Source organism: Rhinatrema bivittatum, chromosome 12, assembly GCF_901001135.1.
Source record: "Rhinatrema bivittatum chromosome 12, aRhiBiv1.1, whole genome shotgun sequence".
Classification (NCBI taxonomy): Eukaryota; Metazoa; Chordata; class Amphibia; order Gymnophiona; family Rhinatrematidae; genus Rhinatrema; species Rhinatrema bivittatum.
In genome coordinates, this window is record NC_042626.1 from 806964 (window position 1) to 832548 (window position 25585).

The 25585-nt window shown below is 47.8% G+C and overlaps 1 protein-coding gene across 1 annotated transcript in view; it reads right to left on the reverse strand.

The window, feature by feature from the left end:
* AMPD2 (adenosine monophosphate deaminase 2) overlaps positions 1 to 25585 on the reverse strand; it is a 75726-nt gene that overhangs the window by 17110 nt on the left and 33031 nt on the right. Inside the window, 12 exon segments of the mRNA XM_029573513.1 lie at positions 910 to 1083; positions 1162 to 1282; positions 4106 to 4269; positions 4534 to 4660; positions 6362 to 6525; positions 6603 to 6658; positions 6661 to 6733; positions 8536 to 8730; positions 9055 to 9184; positions 9419 to 9508; positions 11280 to 11421; positions 21102 to 21288. Coding sequence (XP_029429373.1) covers positions 910 to 1083; positions 1162 to 1282; positions 4106 to 4269; positions 4534 to 4660; positions 6362 to 6525; positions 6603 to 6658; positions 6661 to 6733; positions 8536 to 8730; positions 9055 to 9184; positions 9419 to 9508; positions 11280 to 11421; positions 21102 to 21288 — 1623 coding nt within the window.

Consider the following 25585-nt stretch of genomic DNA (forward strand, 5'->3'; position numbering starts at 1 on the left):
ACCATCACCACCACCCTCTGCTTCCTGCACCTGCTGCCTTTCAGCTGCTTCAGAGGCAAAGTCCACACCAGGAGCCGGCTACCGGACCAAGGCAAACCTCGGAGGGATCTCAGAAATCCCCTCGGGAATTCTCAGCTGAGGAGGGACCTTTAGGTATCACCGCAGGAGAGTGGGGCTCAATCTTTTCTCCAATATAAAAGTAGAATTTCTTCTTCCAAAAGGAACAGCGAGCACCATAGGGAAAGCACATCCACATCTGCTGGAGACGGAGAAACACTGAAGGGCTGAGGTCACTGCAGGGGGCGGGGGTATCTAGGGTGATGTCAGCTTTGAAACCTGACTCCGTCTCCATCTACTGGCAGGGGAGCATAACCCATTGGTCCTGAGTCCATCTGGCTACACACTAGGAAAAGATGGGTTAAAAGCACTAGTTAAGGTTCCTAAAAATTGTTTGCCCATAACACAGAGGACGATATTAAAAAAAAAAAAAGCCCAGCTCCTGAATTTAGACTCCTGCTATTCATCTTCCTAGATTCAGGCTCCAAGAGCTGGAAATCAGTGGTAAGCTGCAAGCATTGCTTCCCTGCTCTTACTCAACCAGCTTTTAGGGACTCAGCTCTAATGATAAATTAAGAGCCTAAAGCTGTTGAAAGCTGAGCTCCTGATTAGTGTCAGAAATCGCCCATAGATTTCCAGCGTTAGGGAGGCCTCTGCTCCTCTCTGCCTTGATTAACAGGGGATCTGCACAGAGGAGCGCTATGCTGTGTGCACACGTCTCTGTGTAAAATACTTATACTTCACAAGTACACTTCAAGCATAAAAATATGTGCAGAGGTGTGCTAACATGCACACATCCTTATTGCATCTTAACGGTGGCAAATGCCACCTTCAGACCACCCCAGTACTGACCTTAGTGAAGTGGAACTGCAGGGGGTCATCAGTAGACAGGGCCACCACCAGCCCCCGCGACAGGAAGTCTGGTAAAGGGTTGCGATGGTAACTCAGAAACAAACTATTATTGCTGAGAGGAGACATAGCAATGCCGATCTGGGCCAGGTAATAGAGATACTGAAGAACGGGAGCCTGCCGGTGACAACAAAGAGTTAACAGCCAAGGCCCAGTCACAATCCCAACAAGCATCAGCCTTGCCTCCTGCCTTACCTTACGCAGCAGGAGTCCGTGTGAGATGTTCTCGGAGAGCATAAATCCTGATACCAGATGGTGGATAGGCCCTGCTTCACCACAGTGAGGCCGCAGCACAAAGGTGTGAAAGCCCCTCGTCCTAAAGAACAGCACCCAAGTATTACGAGTGCAGGTGTAGCCCATGTGGTTAGAGCAGCAGGGTTCAAACCCCACTGAAATAATTCACTTTACCCTCTGTTACCTCAGCTAGCAACCAAGTTGGATTGTGAACCCTCACCTTCAGCTCAGATTTGCAAAAAGCAATTTAAACAATAAATATAAAAATCCAAATCAGAGTGACAGCATGACACGCATGGTTACAGGGTACTGAGTGTAAGAGCGTGCCCGCATCACACCCAGGGGTTACAGGGTACTGAGTGTAAGAGCGTGCCAGCATCACACCCAGGGTTACAGGGTACTGAGTGTAAGGGCGTGCCAGCATCACACCCAGGGGTTACAGGGTACTGAGTGTAAGAGTGTGCCAGCATCACACCCAGGGTTACAGGGTACTGAGTGTAAGGGCGTGTCCAGCATCACACCCAGGGTTTACAGGGTACTGAGTGTAGAGGCGTGCCAGCATCACACCCAGGGGTTACAGGGTACTGAGTGTAAGGGCGTGCCAGCATCACACCCAGGGGTACAGGGTACTGAGTGTAAGAGCGTGCCAGCACCACACGCAGGGGTTACAGGGTACTGAGTGTAAGAGCGTGCCAGCACCACACGCAGGGGTTACAGGGTACTGTGTGTAAGAGCGTGCCAGCACCACACCAGGGTTACAGGGTACTGAGTGTAAGAGGGTGCCAGCATCACACCCAGGGGTTACAGGGTACCGAGTGTAAGAGCGTGCAGCATCACACCCAGGGGATACAGGGGTACCGAGTGTAAGAGCGTGCCAGCATCACACCCAGGGGGATACAGGGTACTGAGTGTAAGGGCGTGCCAGCATCACACCCAGGGGATACAGGGTACTGAGTGTAAGGGCGTGCCAGCACCACACGCAGGGGTTACAGGGTACTGAGTGTAAGAGCGTGCCAGCATCACACCCAGGGGTTACAGGGTACTGAGTGTAAGAGCGTGCCAGCACCACACGCAGGGGTTACAGGGTACTGAGTGTAAGAGCGTGCCAGCATCACACCCAGGGTTACAGGGTACTGAGTGTAAGAGCGTGCCAGCATCACACCCAGGGGTTACAGGGTACTGAGTGTAAGAGCGTGCCAGCATCACACCCAGGGGTTACAGGGTACTGAGTGTAAGAGCGTGCCAGCATCACACCCAGGGGTTACAGGGTACTGGGTGTAAGGGCGTGCCAGCATCACACCCAGGGGTTACAGGGTACTGAGTGTAAGAGCGTGCCAGCATCACACCCAGGGGTTACAGGGTACTGAGTGTAAGAGCGTGCCAGCATCACACCCAGGGGATACAGGGGTACTGAGTGTAAGGGCGTGCCAGCATCACACCCAGGGGTTACAGGGTACTGAGTGTAAGAGCGTGCCAGCATCACACCCAGGGGTTACAGGGTACTGAGTGTAAGAGCGTGCCAGCATCACACCCAGGGGTTACAGGGGTACTGAGTGTAAGAGCGTGCCAGCATCACACCCAGGGGTTACAGGGTACTGAGTGTAAGAGCGTGCCAGCACCACACCCAGGGGTTACAGGGTACTGAGTGTAAGAGCGTGCCAGCATCACACCCAGGGGTTACAGGGTACTGAGTGTAAGAGCGTGCCAGCATCACACCCAGGGGTTACAGGGTACTGAGTGTAAGAGCGTGCCAGCATCACACCCAGGGGTTACAGGGTACTGAGTGTAAGAGCGTGCCAGCATCACACCCAGGGGATACAGGGTACTGAGTGTAAGAGCGTGCCAGCATCACACCCAGGGGTTACAGGGTACTGAGTGTAAGAGCGTGCCAGCATCACACCCAGGGGTTACAGGGTACTGAGTGTAAGAGCGTGCCAGCATCAAACCCAGGGGTTACAGGGTACTGAGTGTAAGAGCGTGCCAGCATCACACCCAGGGGATACAGGGTACTGAATGTAAGAGCGTGCCAGCATCACACGCAGGGTTACAGGGTACTGAGTGTAAGAGCGTGCCAGCATCACACGCAGGGTTACAGGGTACCGAGTGTAAGAGCGTGCCAGCATCACACCCAGGGGTTACAGGGTACTGTGTGTAAGAGTGTGCCAGCACCACACGCAGGGTTACAGGGTACTGAGTGTAAGAGCGTGCCAGCATCACACGCAGGGGTTACAGGGTACTGAGTGTAAGAGCGTGCCAGCATCACACCCAGGGTTACAGGGTACCGAGTGTAAGAGCGTGCCAGCATCACACCAGGGGTTACAGGGTACCGAGTGTAAGAGCGTGCCAGCATCACACGCAGGGTTACAGGGTACCGAGTGTAAGAGCGTGGCCAGCACCACAGGCAGGGGTTACAGGGTACTGAGTGTAAGAGCGTGCCAGTACCACACGCAGGGGTTACAGGGTACTGTGTGTAAGAGCGTGCCAGCATCACACCCAGGGGTTACAGGGTACTGAGTGTAAGAGCGTGCCAGCATCACTCGCAGGGTTACAGGTTACTGTGTGTAAGAGCGTGCCAGCATCACACCCAGGGGTTACAGGGAACTGAGTATAAGATCGTGCCAGCATCACACCCAGGGGTTACAGGGTACTGAGTATAAGAGCGTGCCAGCATCACACCCAGGGGTTACAGGGTACTGAGTGTAAGAGCGTGCCAGCATCACTCGCAGGGTTACAGGTTACTGTGTGTAAGAGCGTGCCAGCATCACACCCAGGGGTTACAGGGTACTGAGTGTAAGAGCGTGCCAGCATCACTCGCAGGGGTTACAGAGCAATTTTGGTGGTACAGTTTACTGCATCACACCCCTATTTGACTGGAGCCAAGGGCCATGAGGTACTAATCTCTTACCTACGTAGATGATTGAGAACTGTCATGTTGGCAAACATATAGTACAGGTAATATGAATAAGGTGGGTTATCCTCCTCCATCCACTTCTCAGGTAACAGACTGTCTAAGCTGAAGATGTGGTGCTCCGGTTTAGATTCATCATCCACACTGTCAAAGCCAATCACCTATACAGCCAACAGCATGGAGAAAAGAGAGATAAAGGATAGCAGAGACCAGCAGAGAAACACCTGCATGCCACCCAGAGGCAGAGAGAGGATGCTTTGAGAGAAAGAGAAGGCAGCACTTGCACAATAAGCAGTAATAACTTGAAAAGGCGCCATTGCTTAGGCAGTGGCCTGTCAGGCTGGGAGTGCTCCAGTCACTCCCGGGCTGTCCTCTGCTGAAGGACTGAATACGTTTGGTAACCTTTGCAAGCCCTGTGTACATACATGTTCCAGAAAGAGGTGGAGCTCCGGGTGGCTAGCAGGGTTGATGGTGGCTTCAAACAAAGGCAAGAAAATATTCTGCAGCATCTCGTGGAAATTGGACAGCTGCTTCTTAGCATGGTAGACATCACTGTCAGAGAAGAGGGAAAGAAGGAAATGAGAGAGGAAGGAACATGAGGGGAGGAGAAACCAGAGGAGCAGTGAGGGGAGGGGAGGGGATAGGAGAAACCAGAGGAGCAGTGAGGGGGGGGGGGGATAGGAGAAACCAGAGAATCCGTGAGGGGGGGAGGAGCAGTGAGGGGGGGGGGGGATAGGAGAAATCAGAGAATCCATGAGGGGGGGGGGTGAGGGGATAGGAGAAACCAGAGGAGCAGTGAGGGGGGGGGGGAATAGGAGAAACCAGAGAATCCATAAGGGGGGGGGGAGGGGATAGGAGAAACCAGAGGAGCAGTGAGGGGGGGGGGGGATAGGAGAAACCAGAGAATCCGTAAGGGGGGGGGGGGGGGATAGGAGAAACCAGAGAATCCGTGAGGGGGGGGAGGGGATAGGAGAAACCAGAGGAGCAGTGAGGGGGGGGGGATAGGAGAAACCAGAGAATCCGTGAGGGGGGGAGGGGATAGGAGAAACCAGAGAATCTGTGAGGGGGGGGACAGGAGAAACCAGAGGAGCAGTGAGGGGGGGGGATAGGAGAAACCAGAGGAGCAGTGAGGGGGGGGGATAGGAGAAACCAGAGAATCCGTGTGAGGGGGGGGGGGGGGATAGGAGAAACCAGAGAATCTGTGAGGGGGGGGGAACAGGAGAAACCAGAGGAGCAGTGAGTGGGGGGGATAGGAGAAACCAGAGGAGCAGTGAGGGGGGGGGATAGGAGAAGAAACCAGAGAATCTGTGAGGGGGGGGACGGGGATAGGAGAAAACCAGAGAAGCAGTAGGGGGGGATGGGATAGGAGAAACCAGAGGAGCAGTGAGGGGGGGGGGATAGGAGAAACCAGAGGAGCAGTGAGGGGGGGAGGGGATAGGAGAAACCAGAGAAGCAGTGAGGGGGGGGGGGGGGATAGGAGAAACCAGAGAAGCAGTGAGGGGGGGAGGGGATAGGAGAAACCAGAGAAGCAGTGAGGGGGGGGGGGGATAGGAGAAACCAGAGGAGCAGTGAGGGGGGGGGATAGGAGAAACCAGAGAATCTGTGAGGGGGGGGGGATAGGAGAAACCAGAGGAGCAGTGAGGGGGGGGGGGGGGGATAGGAGAAACCAGAGAATCTGTGAGGGGGGGAGGGGATAGGAGAAACCAGAGAAGCAGAGGTGGGGGGGGGGGGGAGATAGGAGAACCAGAGAATCTGTGAGGGGGAGGGGATAGGAGAAACCAGAGAAGCAGTGAGGGGGGGGGATAGGAGAAACCAGAGGAGCAGTGAGGGGGGGGATAGGAGAAACCAGAGGAGCAGTGAGGGGGGGGGGAGGGGATAGGAGAAACCAGAGAAGCAGTGAGGGGGGGGGGGGGATAGGAGAAACCAGAGAAGCAGTGAGGGGGGGAGGGGATAGGAGAAACCAGAGAAGCAGTGAGGGGGGGGGGATAGGAGAAACCAGAGGAGCAGTGAGGGGGGGGGGAGAGGAGAAACCAGAGAATCTGTGAGGGGGGGGGGGATAGGAGAAACCAGAGGAGCAGTGAGGGGGGGGGGGGATAGGAGAATCCAGAGGAGCAGTGGGGTAAGGGAAGAGGGGAGAGCAGACAAAGAGCATAAGTGGACAGAGGGCTTGAAAGTTCAAGGAATCTGGTGACCCCTTTAAAGGTGGGATGGTCTATTCTGATCGCTGGGCCAGGGCAGAGCCTGCAGACTCACAAGAGACGTGGCACTTGCACCAGCCATCGAACGTTGTTGGAATGCACCTTATGGTCCACAGCCCAGCGGGCCAGGCTGTCCCACTCATCCCGGGAGCGGCCGTAGATGGAGAGGCGCAACTCTGCATTCTGGTATTTACTTTCCTCGAGATCCCACATCACCTCCTGAGAAGGGAGAAGCTGCGGTCAGCATAGTCTGCCTGAGGGGCCCAACAGGAAGCAGATAGGGAACAATCATTTACCTTGATAATATGAGCAAAATATTTTCCAGAGACTTGGTTATCAGTTTTGATAAAATCTCTCGAAGGATGGATTCTCCAATTGGATTGTACTTGGCATTGAATTTATCGAAACGATGAAAAGTGTTTCTGTCCTGTGCAAAGAAGCAGGCGAGAATATCATTATAGAGCCAGCAGCCTCTTATCATGCTTAGGGTACTACAAGATGTGTCCAGCTCAACACCATACACACAGAACTCTATCCACCACAACATTCCTCCCCTCCATGTGTACACACCTCCTGCTCCAAAGGTGCACTCCCCTGTCCCACACATGCATGTTCCTCTTCATGTGTACACACTCCCTGTCCCATACATGCATGTTCCTCTTTTCCATGTGTACACACTCCCTGTCCCATACATGCATGTTCCTCCTTTCCATGTGTACACACTCCCTGTCCCACACATGCATGCTCCTCCTTTCCATGTGTACCTACTCCCTGTCCCATACATGCATGTTCCTCTTCATGTGTACACACTCCCTGTCCCATACATGCATGTTCCTCCTTTCCATGTGTACACACTCCCTGTCCCACACATGCATGCTCCTCCTTTCCATGTGTACACACTCCCTGTCCCATACATGCATGTTCCTCCTTTCCATGTGTACACACTCCCTGTCCCACACATGCATGCTCCTCCTTTCCATGTGTACACACTCCCTGTCCCACACATGCATGCTCCTCCTTTCCATGTGTACACACTCCCTGTCCCACACATGCATGTTCCTCTTCATGTGTACATACTCCCTGTCCCATACATGCATGCTCCTCCTTTCCATGTGTACACACTCCCTGTCCCATACATGCATGCTCCTCCTTTCCATGTGTACACACTCCCTGTCCCACACACGCATGCTCCTCCTTTCCATGTGTACACACTCCCTGTCCCACACATGCATGCTCCTTCTCTCCATGGGTACACACCCCTTGGTTCACATATGCATGCTCCTCCTTTCCATGTGTACACACTCCCTGTCCCACACATGCATGTTCCTCTTCATGTAAACACACTCCCGTCCCACATATGCATGCTCCTTCTCTCCAAATGTACACACCCCTTGGTTCACACATGCATACTCCTTTTCCTCCATGTGAATACATCTACTACTCCACACATGCATGCTTCTTTCCATATGTACATAATCCCTGTGCCACACATACATGTTCCTCCACTCTATGTGTACACACCCCACGGCTTACACATGTATGTTCCTCCTCTCCATGTGTACCCACTCCCTGCCCTACACATGCATGCTCCTCCCCTTCAATTTGTACCCATCTCCTTCTCCACAGGTGCACATGCATGCTCCATCTTTCCATGTGTACATACTCCCTGTCCCATACATGCACATTCCTCCCCTCTATGTGTACACACTCCTTGGCTCACACATGCATGCTCCATCTTTCCATGTGTACATACTCCCTGTCCCATACATGCACGTTCCTCCCCTCTATGTGTACACACTCCTTGGCTCACACATGCATGCTCCATCTTTCCATGTGTACATACTCCCTGTCCCATACATGCACGTTCCTCCCCTCTGTGTGTACACACCCCTTGGCTCACACATGCATGCTCCTTCTCTCCATGTGTACATATTCCCTGTCCTGTACATGCACGTTCCTCCCCTCCGTGTGTACACACCCCTTGGCTCACACATGCATGCTCCTTCTCTCCATGTGTACATACTCCCTGTCCCGTAGATGCACATTCCTCCCCTCCGTGTGTACACACCCCTTGGCTCACACATGCATGCTCCTTCTCTCCATGTGTACAGAAGTCAGTCTATCACTGACATCCTCTGTCTTCCCATTCAGTGTAACTGACTGCAGCAATGTTAGTGTGGATTTATTTAAACTCCATGTGTGGGCCTTGGAAAAGCACAGGCCACATACCGCGTGAACATCCAGTGTGTCCACACTCAGGTCATAGGCTGTGAGATTCATGCTCTCAAAAACTTCCTTCAATGTCTGTTCTTTGCCATTCTCAACATGAACAATCTCAGCCGGGGACTTCTTCATGGATCTCTTAATGAAACGCAGTAAGTGCTTCTGGTTCATGCAGGAGGAGGCGTGGATGTGAGTGTCCACCTGTGGAACACACGGGGTGAGAACCTCCACTGCAGCCACCAGGACGAGAGGGGTAAAGGAGAAAAGAGAGAGGGGGAGGGGGAGACGAAAGACAGCAAAATTCCTGACGGCAGCTATGGGGCTGAGGGGAACAGGGATAAAAGCGAGTAAACATCCGCACTGCAGCCATGGGAGTGCGAGAGAACGAGGACCCTGACTGCAGCCATGGGTGGGCGGCAGGAGGGGGGAATGGGATCCTGATCGTAGCCTTGTGGAGAGGGGAGTAAGGCAGAACATGGACCCCAGATTGCATGCTCTGACTGCAGACATGAAGGAGGAGGATACCTTTCGGATGTTGTAGAAATCGCGGTGGGGCACCTTCTTCTGAGCTGCTAGCTCCTTCATCTCATTCAGTAGTACATGCATCTGGAATTTGGAGCTGAGATACTGCAGTCGGCGGTAACAGAAGGACTTTCTGCCCAGACAAAAGACAGCAATAATAGGATTCACAGGCCCGGACAGCACTCCATGGATAACACATCAGGTGCCAAGGCAGGAAAAGAACATTTGGAAATGTCAGTCTGTAGAAGACGTATTTCAGCTCGACAAGGCCTTCAGGATGGATGTAAGAGGCTGTGTTGGTAGGGGGAGAGGAGCTGTTCAGGGGGGAATGAGGAGAAGTGAAGGTACAAGAGTTCTCTCTACTTACATTGGACCATTGATAATCAGAGCCATGAGGAAGTTCATATCAGCTATAAATTCCTGCAGGTCAGGATATGGCAGGTCCAGCTCAGTGCTTCTGTAAAAAGGAGGAGCCTTGTGAATATACACACTAACACACACTCAGCCAGACCAATACACATGCACACACTAATACAGTCACCAGTCACACAATACACACGCACACACACTCACAGCCAGACCAATACACACGCACACACATAGAGTCACAGCCAGACCAATACACACACAAACACACACACTCACAGCCAGACCAATACACACGCACACACTAATACAGACACAGTCACACCAATACACACGCACACACACTCACAGCCAGACCAATACACACGCACACACGTAGAGTCACAGCCAGACCAATACACACACAAACACACACACTCACAGCCAGACCAATACACACGCACACACTAATACAGTCACAGCCAGAACAACACACACACACACTCACAGCCAGACCGAATCACTCTCAAACTTACACACTCACAGCCAGACCAATACACACGCACACACTAATACAGTCACAGTCACACCAATACACACGCACACACACTCACAGCCAGACCAATACACACGCACACACGTAGAGTCACAGCCAGACCAATACACACACAAACACACACACTCACAGCCAGACCAATACACACACAAACACACACACTCACAGCCAGACCAATACATAGGCACACCCTCACATTCACAGCCAGAACAACACACACACACACACACTCACAGCCAGACCGAATCACTCACAAACTTACACACTCACAGCCAGACCAATACACACTCACACACACACACTCACAGCCAGACCGAATCACTCACAAACTTACACACTCACAGCCAGACCAATACACACTCACACACACACACTCACAGCCAGACCGAATCACTCACAAACTTACACACTCATAGCCAGACCAATACATAGGCACACCCTCACATTCACAGCCAGAACACACACACACACTCACAGCCAGACCGAATCACTCACAAATTTACACACTCACAGCCAGACCAATACACATGCACACACACACACACACTCACAGCCAGACCAATACACACGCACACACACACACTCACAGCCAGACCAATACACACACGCACACACTCACAGCCAGAACATACACACACACTCACACACACACACACACTCACAGCCAGACTGAATCACTCACAAACTTACACACTCACAGCCAGACCAATACACACACGCACACACTCACAGCCAGAACACACACACACACTCACAGCCAGACTGAATCACTCACAAATTTACACTCTCACAGCCAGACCAATACACACACACACACTCACAGCCAGACCGAATCACTCACAAACTTACACTCTCACAGCCAGACCAATACACACACACACACTCACAGCCAGACCGAATCACTCACAAACTTACACTCTCACAACCAGACCAATACATACACACACTCACAGCCAGACCAATACATAGGCACACCCTCACATTCACAGCCAGAACAATACACACACACACTTACACTCACTGCCAGACCAATACACATATACACCCTCACATTCATAGACAGACCTATACACACACACTCACAGCGAGACCGATACACATGCACACTCTCATTCACAGCCAGACCAATAAACACACACACACTTACATTCACAGCGAGACCAATATGTACACATACTCACAGCCATCTGAATACACACTCACAGCTAGACCAATACACACACACACTCACAGCCAGACCAATACATACATACACACATACACACTCACAGCCAGACCAGTACACGCACACACTCACAGCCAGACCAATACATACATACACACTTACTTGTCCATGATGTTCCGCTTGGTGTAAACATGAACCACCCCATCTACCATTCGAAGCCCAAATCCTATGTCACTGGGCATAGAGTGAGGGTCACACTTCTCATAGGGGTGCTGCTGAGCAAAAGGGGGATGAACAGGAGCATCTGCAAAACCAAGCAAGCAGAATTCTAATATAAGAGCCACGAGAACGCCTCCTCCTGACCCCCAGTTCATTCAATGCATATATTATCTAGGGCTTGCAGTACATTCCTGTATTATCCTCATCCTGCACACACACACACCCAGTACAATGCTGTCCCCAAATGAGATCCTTTCACTCAGCAGCAGCTCTTGCACTTGTAAGCCATACCGGGGATTAGAACTCAACAGCAGAACCTAGCAACAGGGAGTACTAAACATATTGAGGAGACCATTTAGATAACAAGTTATCCAGCTAGGGTTAGCGTGATAACTTGTTCAGTATCTTCAGCAGGATAAATGTGTAACCAGATACCTCTAATCCTGACCAGCCAGTGACTGAATATGGCCAGTTAGGCCTAAAAGTTTCCAGCCTCCTTTGTCATTACTTATTTGGATATCTTCAGAGATATGCAGGTAAGAAGAGTGACTTAGATAAAAAAAAAGCTCTGAGTTGCGAGCCTCCTGGCCCAATGCCCACGCCACACCACCACATGTATGTACTTTCTTCACCCTTGACTCTGCTCTTAAGCTGGCACAAACCTTTAAAGATTGGAAAGTTTAACGTTTCATGCGACGATTCGCCACAAGATCGCAACCCTTTTTCCCCACTAAAAATACTTTAACAATTTCTCCTCTACTCCCCCACTCATCTCCCCCCCCCCCACCCCTGGCTGATACCGACCTCTTCTTCTCAGCGATCCCAGCTCCTTCTAATGTAAAGTACGCTATTACCTATGTAATGCTTCCAGGATAACACTTCCAGCTTTATTATTAAGTAACATGTCCAGCTTTTTTACCTAAGTAAAGCTTCCAGCATTATTACCTAAGCAACGCTTCCAGGAAACACTTCCAGTGTTATTACCTACGTAACAGTTCTAGCATTATTACCTAAGCAACGCTTCCAGGAAACACTTCCAGTGTTATTACCTACATAACACTTCTAGCATTATTACCTAAGCAACGCTTCCAGGAAACACTTCCAGTGTTATTACCTACATAACAGTTCTAGCATTATTACCTAAGTAACGCTTCCAGGCAACACTTCCAGTGTTATTACCTACATAACACTTCTAGCATTATTACCTAAGCAACGCTTCCAGGAAACACTTCCAGTGTTATTACCTACATAACACTTCTAGCATTATTACCTAAGTAACGCTTCCAGGCAACACTTCCAGCATTATTACCTAAGCAACGCTTCCAGATAACACTTCCAGTGTTATTACCTACATAACACTTCTAGCATTATTACCTAAGTAACGCTTCCAGGAAACACTTCCAGTGTTATTACCTACATAACACTTCTAGCATTATTACCTAAGCAACGCTTCCAGGAAACACTTCCAGCATTATTACCTAAGTAACGCTTCCAGGAAACACTTCCAGTGTTATTACCTACATAACACTTCTAGCATTATTACCTAAGTAACGCTTCCAGGAAACACTTCCAGTGTTATTACCTACATAACACTTCTAGCATTATTACCTAAGTAACGCTTCCAGGCAACACTTCCAGCATTATTACCTAAGCAACGCTTCCAGGAAACACTTCCAGTGTTATTACCTACATAACACTTCTAGCATTATTACCTAAGTAACGCTTCCAGGAAACACTTCCAGCGTTATTACCTACATAACACTTCCAGCATTACCTAAGTAACACTTCTAGCATTGTTACCTATGTAACACTTCCAGCATTATTACCTAAGTTACACTTCTAGCATTATTACCTGTGTAACACTTCCAGCATTATTACCTAAGTAAAGCTTCCAGGCAACACTTCCAGCATTATTACCTAAGTAACACTTCTAGCATTGTTACCTATGTAACACTTCCAGCATTGTTACCTATGTAACACTTCCAGCATTATTGCCTAAGTAAAGCTTCCAGGTAACACTTTAGTGTTATAACCTATGTAACACTTCCAGCATTATTACCTAAGTAACACTTCTAGCATTGTTACCTATGTAACACTTCCAGCATTATTACCTAAGTAAAGCTTCCAGGTAACACTTTAGTGTTATAACCTATGTAACACTTCCAGCATTATTACCTAAGTAACACTTCTAGCATTGTTACCTATGTAACACTTCCAGCATTATTACCTAAGTAAAGCTTCCAGGTAACACTTCCAGCATTATTACCTACATAAGGCTTCGGCACTATTACCTACTTAATGCTTCCAGGTAATGCTTCCAGCATTATTACTTACATAAGCTTGAAGCAGCTGGGATCGCTGAAAAGAGCTTTCCCGGCACACAGAAGAGCCAGCCACTTTAGAAGGCAATGGGTGGGAGAAGCAGAGAAGGACAGATAAAGTATTTTTAGTGGGGAGTGATATGCCTGATATTCAGCTAGATTAGTTGGATAACTCAACCCTTCCTGAGAACACTCTGAAACGCCCCTTTTCTATCTGGCTAAATTCTAACTGAGTAAGTCATTTACATGGATAACTATTACATTATCTGTCTAAATGGCTTTTTGAATATGGATCTCGAAATGTTCATAGTTAATTTAAAAAACTTAAGAATATAAGATATAGGTACTGAGTACAACCAAAGATCCATCGAGACCAGCATCCTGTCTCAGGTAGTAGCCAATCTAGGACACAAGTACCCGGAAAATCCCAAAACAGTAGATCCATTTCTTCACTCTCAGGGATAAGTGCCTGACTTTTCCTTCAGAAGCTCATCCAAACTCCTTCTATACCAATTTTGCTAGATGTCTTCACCACATCCTCCAGCAACAAACTCCACAGCTTGATTGTGAGATAAATGGAAACAACACTTTTTCCAAATTGTTTTAAATCTGCTACTTGTTAGATTCATGGAGTGACCGCAGTTCCTAACACTATATAAAAGAGTAAATATTTCCTAAATTGCTGTTCCACCCAACTCATGATGTTATACATCATCTCATTTCCCCTCTCAGTCACCTCAGTCTTCTCTAAACAGTTTAGACTTTTTCTCATAAAAGAGCTGCTCTATCCACTTCATCATTTTTCTTACCCTTCTCTGTACCTTTTTCTAGTTCCTCTTATATTTTCTGACATGTGGCGACCAGAGCTACACACAGTAGCCAAGGGTGCAGATGCACAGTGGATGGATACAGGGGCACTGTGACATTCTCCATTTTTTTGACCATTCCTTTTCAGATCATTTCTAAACTTTGGTTTGCTTTTATTTTTTTTACCATGGTTGCAGTGTCAGCTGAGGATTTCAATGTATTGCCTCACCAACGACCCAAGATCCTTTTCCTGGATGGTTACTCTTGAAACATAGAAACATAGCAATGATGGTAGATGAAGATCAAATGCTCCATCCAGTCTGCCCTGCAAGTTGCTCATCGTAGTACCTGCCGCTTCGTGCAGGTTACCCCCATGCTTTCTGTTAAGGGTAGTAACTGCCTCTCTGTGCAGGTTACCCCCATGTTTCTGTTAAGGGTAGTAACAGCCGCTCCGTGCAGGTTACCCCCATGTTTCTGTTAAGGGTAGTAACTACCGCTCTGTGCAGGTTACCCCCATGTTTCTGTTAAGGTAGTAACTGCCGCTCTGTGCAGGTTACCCCATGTTTCTGTAAGGGTAGTAACTGCCGCTCTATGCAGGTTACCCCCATGTTTCTGTTAAGGGTAGTAACTGCCGCTCCGTGCAGGTTACCCCCATGTTTCTGTTAGGGTAGTAACTGCCACTCTGTGCAGGTTACCCCCATGTTTCTGTTAAGGGCAGTAACTGCCGCTCCATGCAGGTTACCCTCATGTTTCTGTTAAGGGTAGTAACTGCCACTCTATGCAGGTTACCCCTCATGTTTCTGTTAAGGGTAGTAACTGCCACTCTATGCAGGTTACCCCCATGTTTCTGTTAAGGGTAGTAACTGTCACTCCATGCAGGTTATCCCCATGGTTCTGTTAAGGGTAGTAACTGCCGCTCCGTGCAGGTTACCCCCATGCTTTCCGTTAAGGGTAGTAACTGCCTCTCCGTGCAGGTACCCCCATGCCTTCTGTTTAGGGTAGTAACTGCCTCTCAGTGCAGGTTACCCCCATGTTTCTGTTAAGGGTAGTATCTACCGCTCTGTGCAGGTTACCCCCATGTTTCTGTTAAGGGTAGTAACTGCCACTCCATGCAGGTTACCCCCATGCCTTATGTTAAGGGTAGTAACTGTCACTCCATGCAGGTTATCCCCATGGTTCTGTTAAGGGTAGTAAATGCCGCTATATGCAGGTTACCCCCATGCCTTATGTTAAGGGTAGTAACTGTCACTCCATGCAGGTTATCCCCATGGTTCTGTTAAGGGTAGTAACTGCCGCTCCGTGCAGGTTACCCTCATGCTTTCCGTTAAGGGTAGTAAATGCCGCTCTGTGCTGGTTACCCCCATGCCTTCTGTTAAGGGTAGTAACTGCTGCTCTGTGCAGGTTATCCCCATGTTTATTTATTTTATTTATTTAAAAGCTCTTCTATACCATCGTTAAGTTAGATAACCGTCACAACGGTTTACAGCAAGGCACGATAATGAATAAAGTAAGTGGTATAGATTACAATTAATCATGTGCCATCATAGTGCTGGTAACAATTCACTTCAATAAACATGTGTGTACATTAAGCTTGTCTATTGGGCGCATATTAGATGGAAAGAATTTAACCTTAATGTGCATTTGTAGGTTACAAATAATTTATAGTTTGGTGCATCCTAATCAATCAACTGTGCAGTTTACTCTCATGTCTTCTGTTAAGGGTAGTAACTGCCGCTATGTGCAGGTTACCCCCATGCCTTCTGTTAAGGGCAGTAACTGCCCCTCCATGCAGGTTACCCCCATGTTTCTGTTAAGGGTAGAAATTGCCGCCCCATGCAGGTTACCTCCATGTTTCTGTTAAGGGTAGTAACTGCCGCTATGTGCAGGTTACCCCCATGTCTTCTGTTAAGGGTAGTAACTGCCGCTCTGTGCAGGTTACCCCCATGTCTTCTGTTAAGGGTAGTAACTGCCTCTCCATGCAGGTTACCCCCATGTCTTCTGTTAAGGGTAGTAACTGCCTCTCCACGCAGGTTACCCCCATGTCTTCTGTTAAGGGTAGTAACTGCCTCTCCATGCAGGTTACCCCTATGTTTCTGTTAAGGGTAGTTGCTGCCGCTCCGTGCAGGTTACCTTCATGTTTCTGTTAAGGGCAGTAACTGCCGCTCTGTGCAGGTTACCCCCATGTTTCTGTTAAGGGCAGTAACTGCTGCTCCGTGCAGGTTACACCCATGTCTTCTGTTAAGGGTAGTAACTGCCTCTCCATGACAGGTTACCCCCATGTCTTCTGTTAAGGGTAGTAACTGCCTCTCCATGCAGGTTACCCCTATGTTTCTGTTAAGGGTAGTTGCTGCCGCTCCGTGCAGGTTACCTTCATGTTTCTGTTAAGGGCAGTAACTGCCGCTCCTTGCAGGTTACCCCATGTTTCTGTTAAGGGAAGTAACTGCCGCTCTGTGCAGGTTACCCCTATGTTTCTGTTAAGGGCGGTAACTGCCGCTCTGTGCAGATTATCCCCATGTTTCTGTTAAGGGCAGTAACTGCCACTCCTTGCAGGTTACCCCATGTTTCTGTTAAGGGCAGTAACTGCCGCTCTGTGCAGGTTACCCCCTTGTCTTCTGTTAAGGGTAGTAACTGCCGCTCCGTGCAGTTACTCCCATGTTTCTGTTAAGGGTAGTAACTGCCGCTCCGTGCAGTTTACCCCCATGTCTTCTGTTAAAGGTAGTAAGTGCCTCTCCATGCAGGTTACACCCATGTTTCTGTTAAGGGTAGTAGTAGCTGCCACTCCGTGCAAGGTAGCCCCATGTTTCTGTTAATGGCAGTAACTGCCGCTCCGTGCAGGTTACCCCCATGTTTCTGTTAAGGGCAGTAACTTCCCCTCCGTGCAGGTTACCTCCATGTTTCTGTTAAGGGTAGTAACTGCCGCTCCGTGCAGGTTACCCCCATGTTTCTGTTAAGGGTAGTAACTGCCGCTCCGTGCAGGTTACCTCCATGTTTCTGTTAAGGGTAGTAACTGCCGCTCCGTGCAGGTTACCCCCATTTCTTCTGTTATGGGTAGTAACAGCCGCTCCGTGCAGGTTACCCCCATGTCTTCTGTTAAGGGTAGTAACTGCCGCTCCGTGCAGGTTACCCCCATGTCTTCTGTTAAGGGTAGTAACTGCCGCTCCGTGTAGGTTACCCCCATGTCTTCTGTTAAGGGTAGTAACTGCCGCTCTGTGCAAGTTGCCCCCTTGTCTTCTGTTAAGAGTAGTACTCCTAACATGGACCTCCGAACTATAGTTAGGATTTTTTCCCCTACATACATCACTTTGCATTTGGCTACATTAAATTTCATCTGTCTTTTAGATGTCCAGTCTCCCAGTCTTGCCAAGGTCTTCTGCAGTTCCTCACAAGCCGCTCATGTTTTAATTCCTTTGAATAAGTTTCTATGAAGTGCAAATCCGATCACCTCACTACTTTTTCCAGATGATTTATGAATATGCTAAACAGTAGGGATGTGCATTCATCACATCCATCTCAGCGGGAATGCGCATACTGCTCCGACTTTCTATTGCACGGGAAAATGGGTATTGTGCACATTTCCTGTAGCAAAGTAACCGCATACCTGCCGAATTGGATGTGATGAATGCACATCCCTAATAAACAGCACTGTCCATTTAATTCTACTCTGTTTCCTGTCTTTAACCAATTATCAATCCGCAAGAGGGCACTGCCTCCCATGCTTTTCACTTTCCTGAAGAATCTCTCATGAGGGACTTTTCAAATGCCTTCTGAAAATCCGAATACCTTGCATCCACCAACTTACCTTTATCTACAGGTGTATGCATACCTTCAGAGAAATGTTAAAAATTGGTACCACAGTTTCCCTTAGTTTTAGTTCTTGAAGTATCCTCCCATGATGGGGACTAGGAATTTTGGTGTAATTGATTGAATTTTCAAAGATTATTGCCTTATGATTATCTGACATGCACATTTTTTTCTTTGATTTTTTGCAATGTCATTTGTTTAAAATCTTAATAAAGTATAAATTAAAAGAAAAAATTGGTATGACACACCGTCTGTTGCATCCATCGGTTGCAGACGGCTGCGACTGCTCTGCCTTACCCCTTTCTCTCCCCTTTCTCTCTCTCTGGGCAAGATGGCTGCCTCCGGTGCCGAGGGTCTTGGCGTTTCCAAACTAGCATGGGCGTCCCCATTCGCCATGCTCACTCCCGTGGGCCTCCCAGGGCGCGAGCACGCACATCTCTTATGCTTAAATACTTGTCATGGCGGGAACCTCGGGGGCGGGCCCACCGCATGACGTCACTACCTCCGGGTATATCTGGCCTCTGCTTTCACTTCCACCTTGAGTTAGCAAGGACTTCGGTTTGAGCTACTCTGACCGCTCTAAGCTGCACGCTTAGACGCTGCTTTCTCTCCAAGGGCCTCGCTCCAGCAGAAGCTCTAGACAGCCGCTCCTCGGGGGTCTCTCGCTTCCAACTACCCTTCGGGGGTCCTCTCTAACTAGACAGCCGCTCCTCGGGGGTCTCTCGCTTCCAACTACCCTTCGGGGCCCTCTCTAACTAGACAGCCGCTCCTCGGGGGTCTCTCGCTTCCAACTACCCTTCGGGGCCCTCTCTAACTAGACAGCCGCTCCTCGGGGGTCTTTCTTTTCTACATTTCAGGATATCGGATCATCGGCTACTCGCTCCTCGAGGGCCTATCAGCCGTTATATCCTGCACCACGGACCTGCGGTCCCACCATCACCAGGAAGACGCCTTCATTCCTGTGAGTACCTCTGTGATCCGGTGCTCCAGCTCCACCCACCAGCTGTGACGTCACCCGCACTGCGGGCTCCTGCCTATCATGAACATCTGGGTGAGACTTCACTTCTCAGCCTGTTGAGCGTACTGGCACTTCTGGGATCAGTGCCTTATCTTCCTGCATTTACCATCTATCTGCAAGCAGTACAATAAAGCCTCTATCCATACTGTGTCTGCTGAGTTCAGCCAATTGCAATGGTTCCCCACGGGGCCCCTCCCTGTGGGCGGAGTCATCTCCATTGCAACCAAGTGTCCACAATGCCACAAACACAACACCGTCCTCCTATTAAACTATGTTGACACTTCGCCATTAAGCCATGTCTATTTATGTGGTCAGTAGCTTTCAAGAATGGCTTCTACCTTTTTGCCCCAGCACCGGCATCAGGCTCCCTGCTCTATAGTTTCCCAGATCACCCCTGGAGCCCCTTTTCATTAAAGACAACATCACTTCCTATTCTCACCACATAACTCAGTGTGAAAAGGTTTCCTATCAAGAAATGTTTATTTTAATTCAATATGTAAATTTCTTAGCAATTAAATGTTTGCAGACATGCTAGGATCAATGGCACTGAGCAGTGTTTCCCAGCCCTCTTCTGGAGGCACACCTAGCAAGTCAGGTTTTCAGGATTGCCACAATGAATATGCATGAGATCGATTTGCATACCCTGAGTCTCCAATGTACGCAGATCTAATTCATGCATATGGATATCCTGAAAACCAGACCAATTAAGTGTGCCAACAGGAGAGGCATAAATCAGTCACTGTTATAAGTCCCTGACTGCTGTTTACAGCAGTGGTCAAGGTCACCATCAATTCAAAAAGCAATGATCTCCTCTACAGTAAGCAGCTTGTACTGCTCATTCTACCATTGTCCCACCCAACCGCCACAATGACTGGAGTGTTCACAGTATGCTCACATCATAGAAACATAGAAATGACGGCAGAAAAAGACCAATCAGCCCATCTAGTCTGCCCAGCAAGCTTCCACACTTATTTTCCCATACTTATGATGGGATTCTTCAAATCTCACCTGCAGCTACCGTGTCTCCAGCACCTCATGACTCCCATCACCTGCAGCTACTGTGACTCCAGCACCTCATGACTCCCATCACCTGCAGCTATTTTGTCTCCAGCACCTCATGGCTCCCATCACTTGCAGCTACTGTGACTCCAGTACTTCATGACTCCCATCACTTGCAGCTATTGTGTCTCCGGCACCTCATGGCTCCCATCACTTGCAGCTATTGTGTCTCCAGCACCTCATGACTCCCATCACCTGCAGCTACCGTGTCTCCAGCACCTCATGACTCCCATCACCTGCAGCTACCGTGTCTCCAGCACCTCATGACTCCCATCACCTGCAGCTACTGTGACTCCAGCACCTCATGACTCCCATCACCTGCAGCTACTGTGACTCCAGCACCTCATGACTCCCATCACCTGCAGCTACTGTGACTCCAGCACCTCATGACTCCCATCACCTGCAGCTATTGTGTCTCCAGCACCTCATGACTCCCATCACCTGCAGCTACTTGTCTCCAGCACCTGATGACTCCCATCACCTGCAGCTACCGTGTCTCCAGCACCTCATGACTCCCATCACCTGCAGCTACGGTGTCTCCAGCACCTCATGACTCCCATCACCTGCAGCTACTGTGACTCCAGCACCTCATGACTCCCATCACCTGCAGCTACTGTGACTCCAGCACCTCATGACTCCCATCACCTGCAGCTACCGTGTCTCCAGCACCTCATATCTCTGTGTCAGCTGTAGTCATGAGGGTCTTCAGTGCCTTGCAACTCTCTCACCTACTTCAGCTCATATCTCCCCAACTCTCACCTGCAGGTACAGGGGTCTCCGGTACCTCATCATATTCTTGTGTCTCAAGGGGTTTCTCTGCTAGCTCTTGCAGGAAACGGCAAGTTATTTTGCAGAAGCTTTGAAGGGACAGTGCCATGTACTTCTTGCGAATGAACAGCGCCTTCACCACACTCTTAGCAGCATCCCAAAGGTCTGTGAAAGGGACCTGGTGGAAGAGTGAAAAAAGTCACCTTTTTGGGGAGAATGTGTGGGTGTGCACAAATGGAGTATGTGTGAGTTTTCATGGAGATCTCTCTAAGCATGTGTGAATGGAAACAGATCTCTGTGAGGATCTCTCTCATACATGTGCTTATTCATGAAGCTGTCTCTTAGCATGTGAATGGATACAGTTCTCTCTGAGCATCTCTCTCATACATGTGCTTATTCATGGAGATGTCTCTTAGTGTGTGTGAATGGATACAGATCTCTATGAACATCTCTCTCATACATGTGCTTATTCATGGAGATGTCTCTTAGTGTGTGTGAATGGATACAGATCTCTATGAGCGTCTCTCTCATATGTGTGGTTATTCATGGAGATGTCTTTTAGCATGTGAATGGATACTGATCTCTATGAGCGTGTCTCTCATACATGTGCTTATTCATGGAGATGTCTCTTAGCGTGTGAATGGATACAGATCTCTATTAGCGTCTCTCTCATACATGTGCTTATTCATGGAGATGTCTCTTAGCGTGTGAATGAATACAGATCTCTATTAGCATCTCTCTCATACATGTGCTTATTCATGAAGATGTCTTTTAGCGTGTGAATGGATACAGATCTCTATGAGCATCTCTCTCATACATGTGCTTATTCATGGAGATGTCTCTTAGTGTGAGAATGGATTCAGATCTCTGAGCGTCTCTCTCATACATGTGCTTATTCATGGAGATGTCTCTTAGCGTGAGAATGGATACAGATCTCTATGAGCATGTGTCTCATACATGTGCTTATTCATGGAGATGTCTCTTAGCGTGTGAATGGATACAGATCTCTGAGCATCTCTCTCATACATGTGCTTATTCATGGAGATGTCTGTTAGCGTGAGAATGGATACAGATCTCTATGAGCGTCTCTCTCATATATGTGCTTATTCATGGAAGATGTCTCAGCGTGTGAATGGATACAGATCTCTATGAAGGTTTCTCTCTCTCTCTCGGAGAATAGTTATGAATATCTCTCTTAGCATGTATGTTTGTACAGATCTGCCTCTGTCAGCTCTTATCGACCACCTTGGGAGCCTAAGCTGACCTGAGCCTGGCAGGATTGTGATTCGCTGCCTGTTCTATCCTGGGGTCTTCCTCACTCTGCCCATTCCTGATGTCACTGGGGTGCCAGCTTGCCCCCGGAGGTTTGCCCCCTTCACAGTCCTCTTCTTACTGGGTCCTTGTTGTAGTGACTTCCCAGGCTATATTTGTTTAATTATTAACTTTTTCTTTTTCTGCTATCCCATGTCTTGTTTTCTAGTTTATTATTTGTCATGGAGATCTGTAGAGTATCCGGTAATAGTAAATATGGTAACCTTAGACATTACTGTCGTAAACCTTTTCCTGTTCAAAGAAATTCTCTAATCACTATCATGCCTTCTGTTAAAACTGATGCCTTAGTGCTTTCATCCTGGTATTTAATGCTCACTCAATTAGGAAGAAAGTTCCTATTAGAAACATAGAAATGACGGCAGAAGAAGACCAAACGGCCCATCCAGTCTGCCCAGCAAGCTATGCACTTTTTTTTTTTTCCCTCTTACTTGTTACGCTTGGCTCTTAGTAACCTTTTAGTTTTATTTCCCTTCCACCCCACCATTAATGTAGAGAGCAGTGTTGGAACTGCATCTAATTGAATATGTAGCTTAGTTAGGGGTAGTAACCGCCTCAATAAGCAAGCTACACCCATGCTTTTGTTTACTCGACTATGTAATTCAGTCCTTGTTGGTTGTTGTCTAAATATATAGATCCTCTTTTCTACATTGCCCCTGCCGTTGAGCAGAGAGCTATGCTGGATATACGTTGAAAGTGACGTATCAGACTTTCTCCTTGTTTATTATCCATGACTTAATCTCTACACACAAACCCAATGCTGTTTTAATTTCTGAATCCTGCCTTTGTGACTTTGACAATGTTATTCTCAATTATTTATGCCCAGCTGATTATATTTCTTTCTCAGAACCCAGCAGGGGCGGATTGAGGGAAAATAGTGGCCCGGGGGATTTTTCTCCATACTCGCCCATGGGTACCCAATTACATATACAATATAATTTACATATATAATTTACATATATATGTACACACCCCTATATTTCGGCATGGTCCTTCCATATCAACACAGTACTATTTGCCAAAACTCAAAGAATAACAACCCCACCTATGAAAAAGAATACCACAAATATTATACCAGAATCTAAAATATCAATACACCTCCTATCAGGAAAACAGAACAGGCCAAGCTACTACAGATCCCTACAGAGAAACCACATGCTAAAAGAATGCTTCATCTCAGTCTTTGCATGCAGAACACAGACCCTCATCAAATACAGAATAAAGCCACATAAAGTAGAAATAGAAATGTGCAGACAAAGACTAAACTGTAAAACGTATCACGCCAGACTCTATACAGTGCAACAATGGAAAAACAAAATGACACTATTCCTCATGAAACAATCAATAAAATCAAGATATATAAATCATGAATCATAATTATAAAATCATACTAATAAAATAATTTCAAAACAGCTGATGAATAGAATATCCATTAAAGACTCAAGCAAATTTTGAAACCTTTACCAAACACCAATAAAATATTTCAAACAGCAGACACTTCACATACTACCCAATAATTAAAATTGTAGTCAATCAAGAAAAATGAACTTAAAAAGCCATCTTTACTTACCCTCTCCAGCAGTTCTCCTACTCCTTTCCCTTGCAGGCCACACCAGATGCAGCAGTAGCTGCTGAAGCTGTCCTCACGGTCCTCTTCCTTAGGGACCACAACCAATCTCTTCTCTCTCACTCTCACACACATACACACCAGTCATACCCTCAAGACCAGTTTCTGTCTCTCACACACCAATCATCTCCTCAACCAGTCTCTCTCTCACACACACAAGCACACACATACCAGTCATCTCCCTGATCAGTCTCACACATAACACGTCACCTCTCTGGCCAATCTCTCAATCACACAATGCTCTCGCTCTCTCTTACTTACACAAAGGCTTTCAATCACACACAAGCTCTCAATCACACACATGTTCTATCTCACTTACAAACAGGCTCGATCACACACATGCCCTCTCTCACAGCCACAAGCCAGCCAAAAACATGCTCCATCTCTCTTGCGTACACACATTGACGCACAGAAGCACCCTCCCTGTCTCACATACACATTACACTCTCACAGAAGCACCCTCCCTGTCTCACATACACATTACACTCACAGAAGCACCTTGCTTTCAGACTTGCAGCATTTTTCACTTTTACTAAAAGTGAAAGTGATGCTCCCAACCATTAAATACGAAAACCACATTCCTATCAGAAGGCGAAATGACACCCTTCCTTCAGGTTCTGTCCTCCCAAGGGACAGCCACCCACACCGTACAGCTTCTCTTGTTTTGCGCTTTCAGGCAATAAAGCAAGTGTCTTTCTTCAAACTATCAGTCGTATGATTATTCATGTGAGAGATATGGAACCGAAAGACATCCTTAGTCAACTTCCCTTTTAAATGGGAAGACTCCAGTCTTAGTCATTTAAAAATATACATTTTCTAAAGGTTTAAAAAAAAATAGCAAAACCGTTTCAGATTGAAACTATTCTAGTCTTCATGCTTAAATTATGCTTAAAAAAACAAAAAACCCCCACCTGGCATCAGTATCTTAAATTTGTGATTTTGCTGAGATGAACATTTTAAATAGTTTCTTTTTTTTTGCTTTAGTATTTGTCTCTACCCACTTTGCTAAATTTTATTTTCCAGAAGAGGGATGCTTAACATTCAGTAATTTAATCTTTCATCCAACTTTTCAAAAGTTGCACTACCAGCATAAAAGTTGAGTTATATGTATTATCACATTTCATTTTTTTTAAACTGGCAGATTCCTTTCTCACATACACACACAACACACACACAGAAGCTCCATTCCTTTCTTACATCCACACAGAAGCACCGTTCCTTTTCACATACACACACACACACAGAAGCACCATCCCTTTCTCACATCCACACAGAAGCACCGTTCCTTTTCACATACACACACACACATACATACATATACACACACACACAGAAGCACCATCCCTTTCTCACATCCACACAGAAGCACCGTTCCTTTTCACATACACACATACACATACATACATATACACACACACACACACACACAGAAGCACCATCCCTTTCTCACATCCACACAGAAGCACCGTTCCTTTTCACATCCACACACACACATACATATACACACACACACACACAG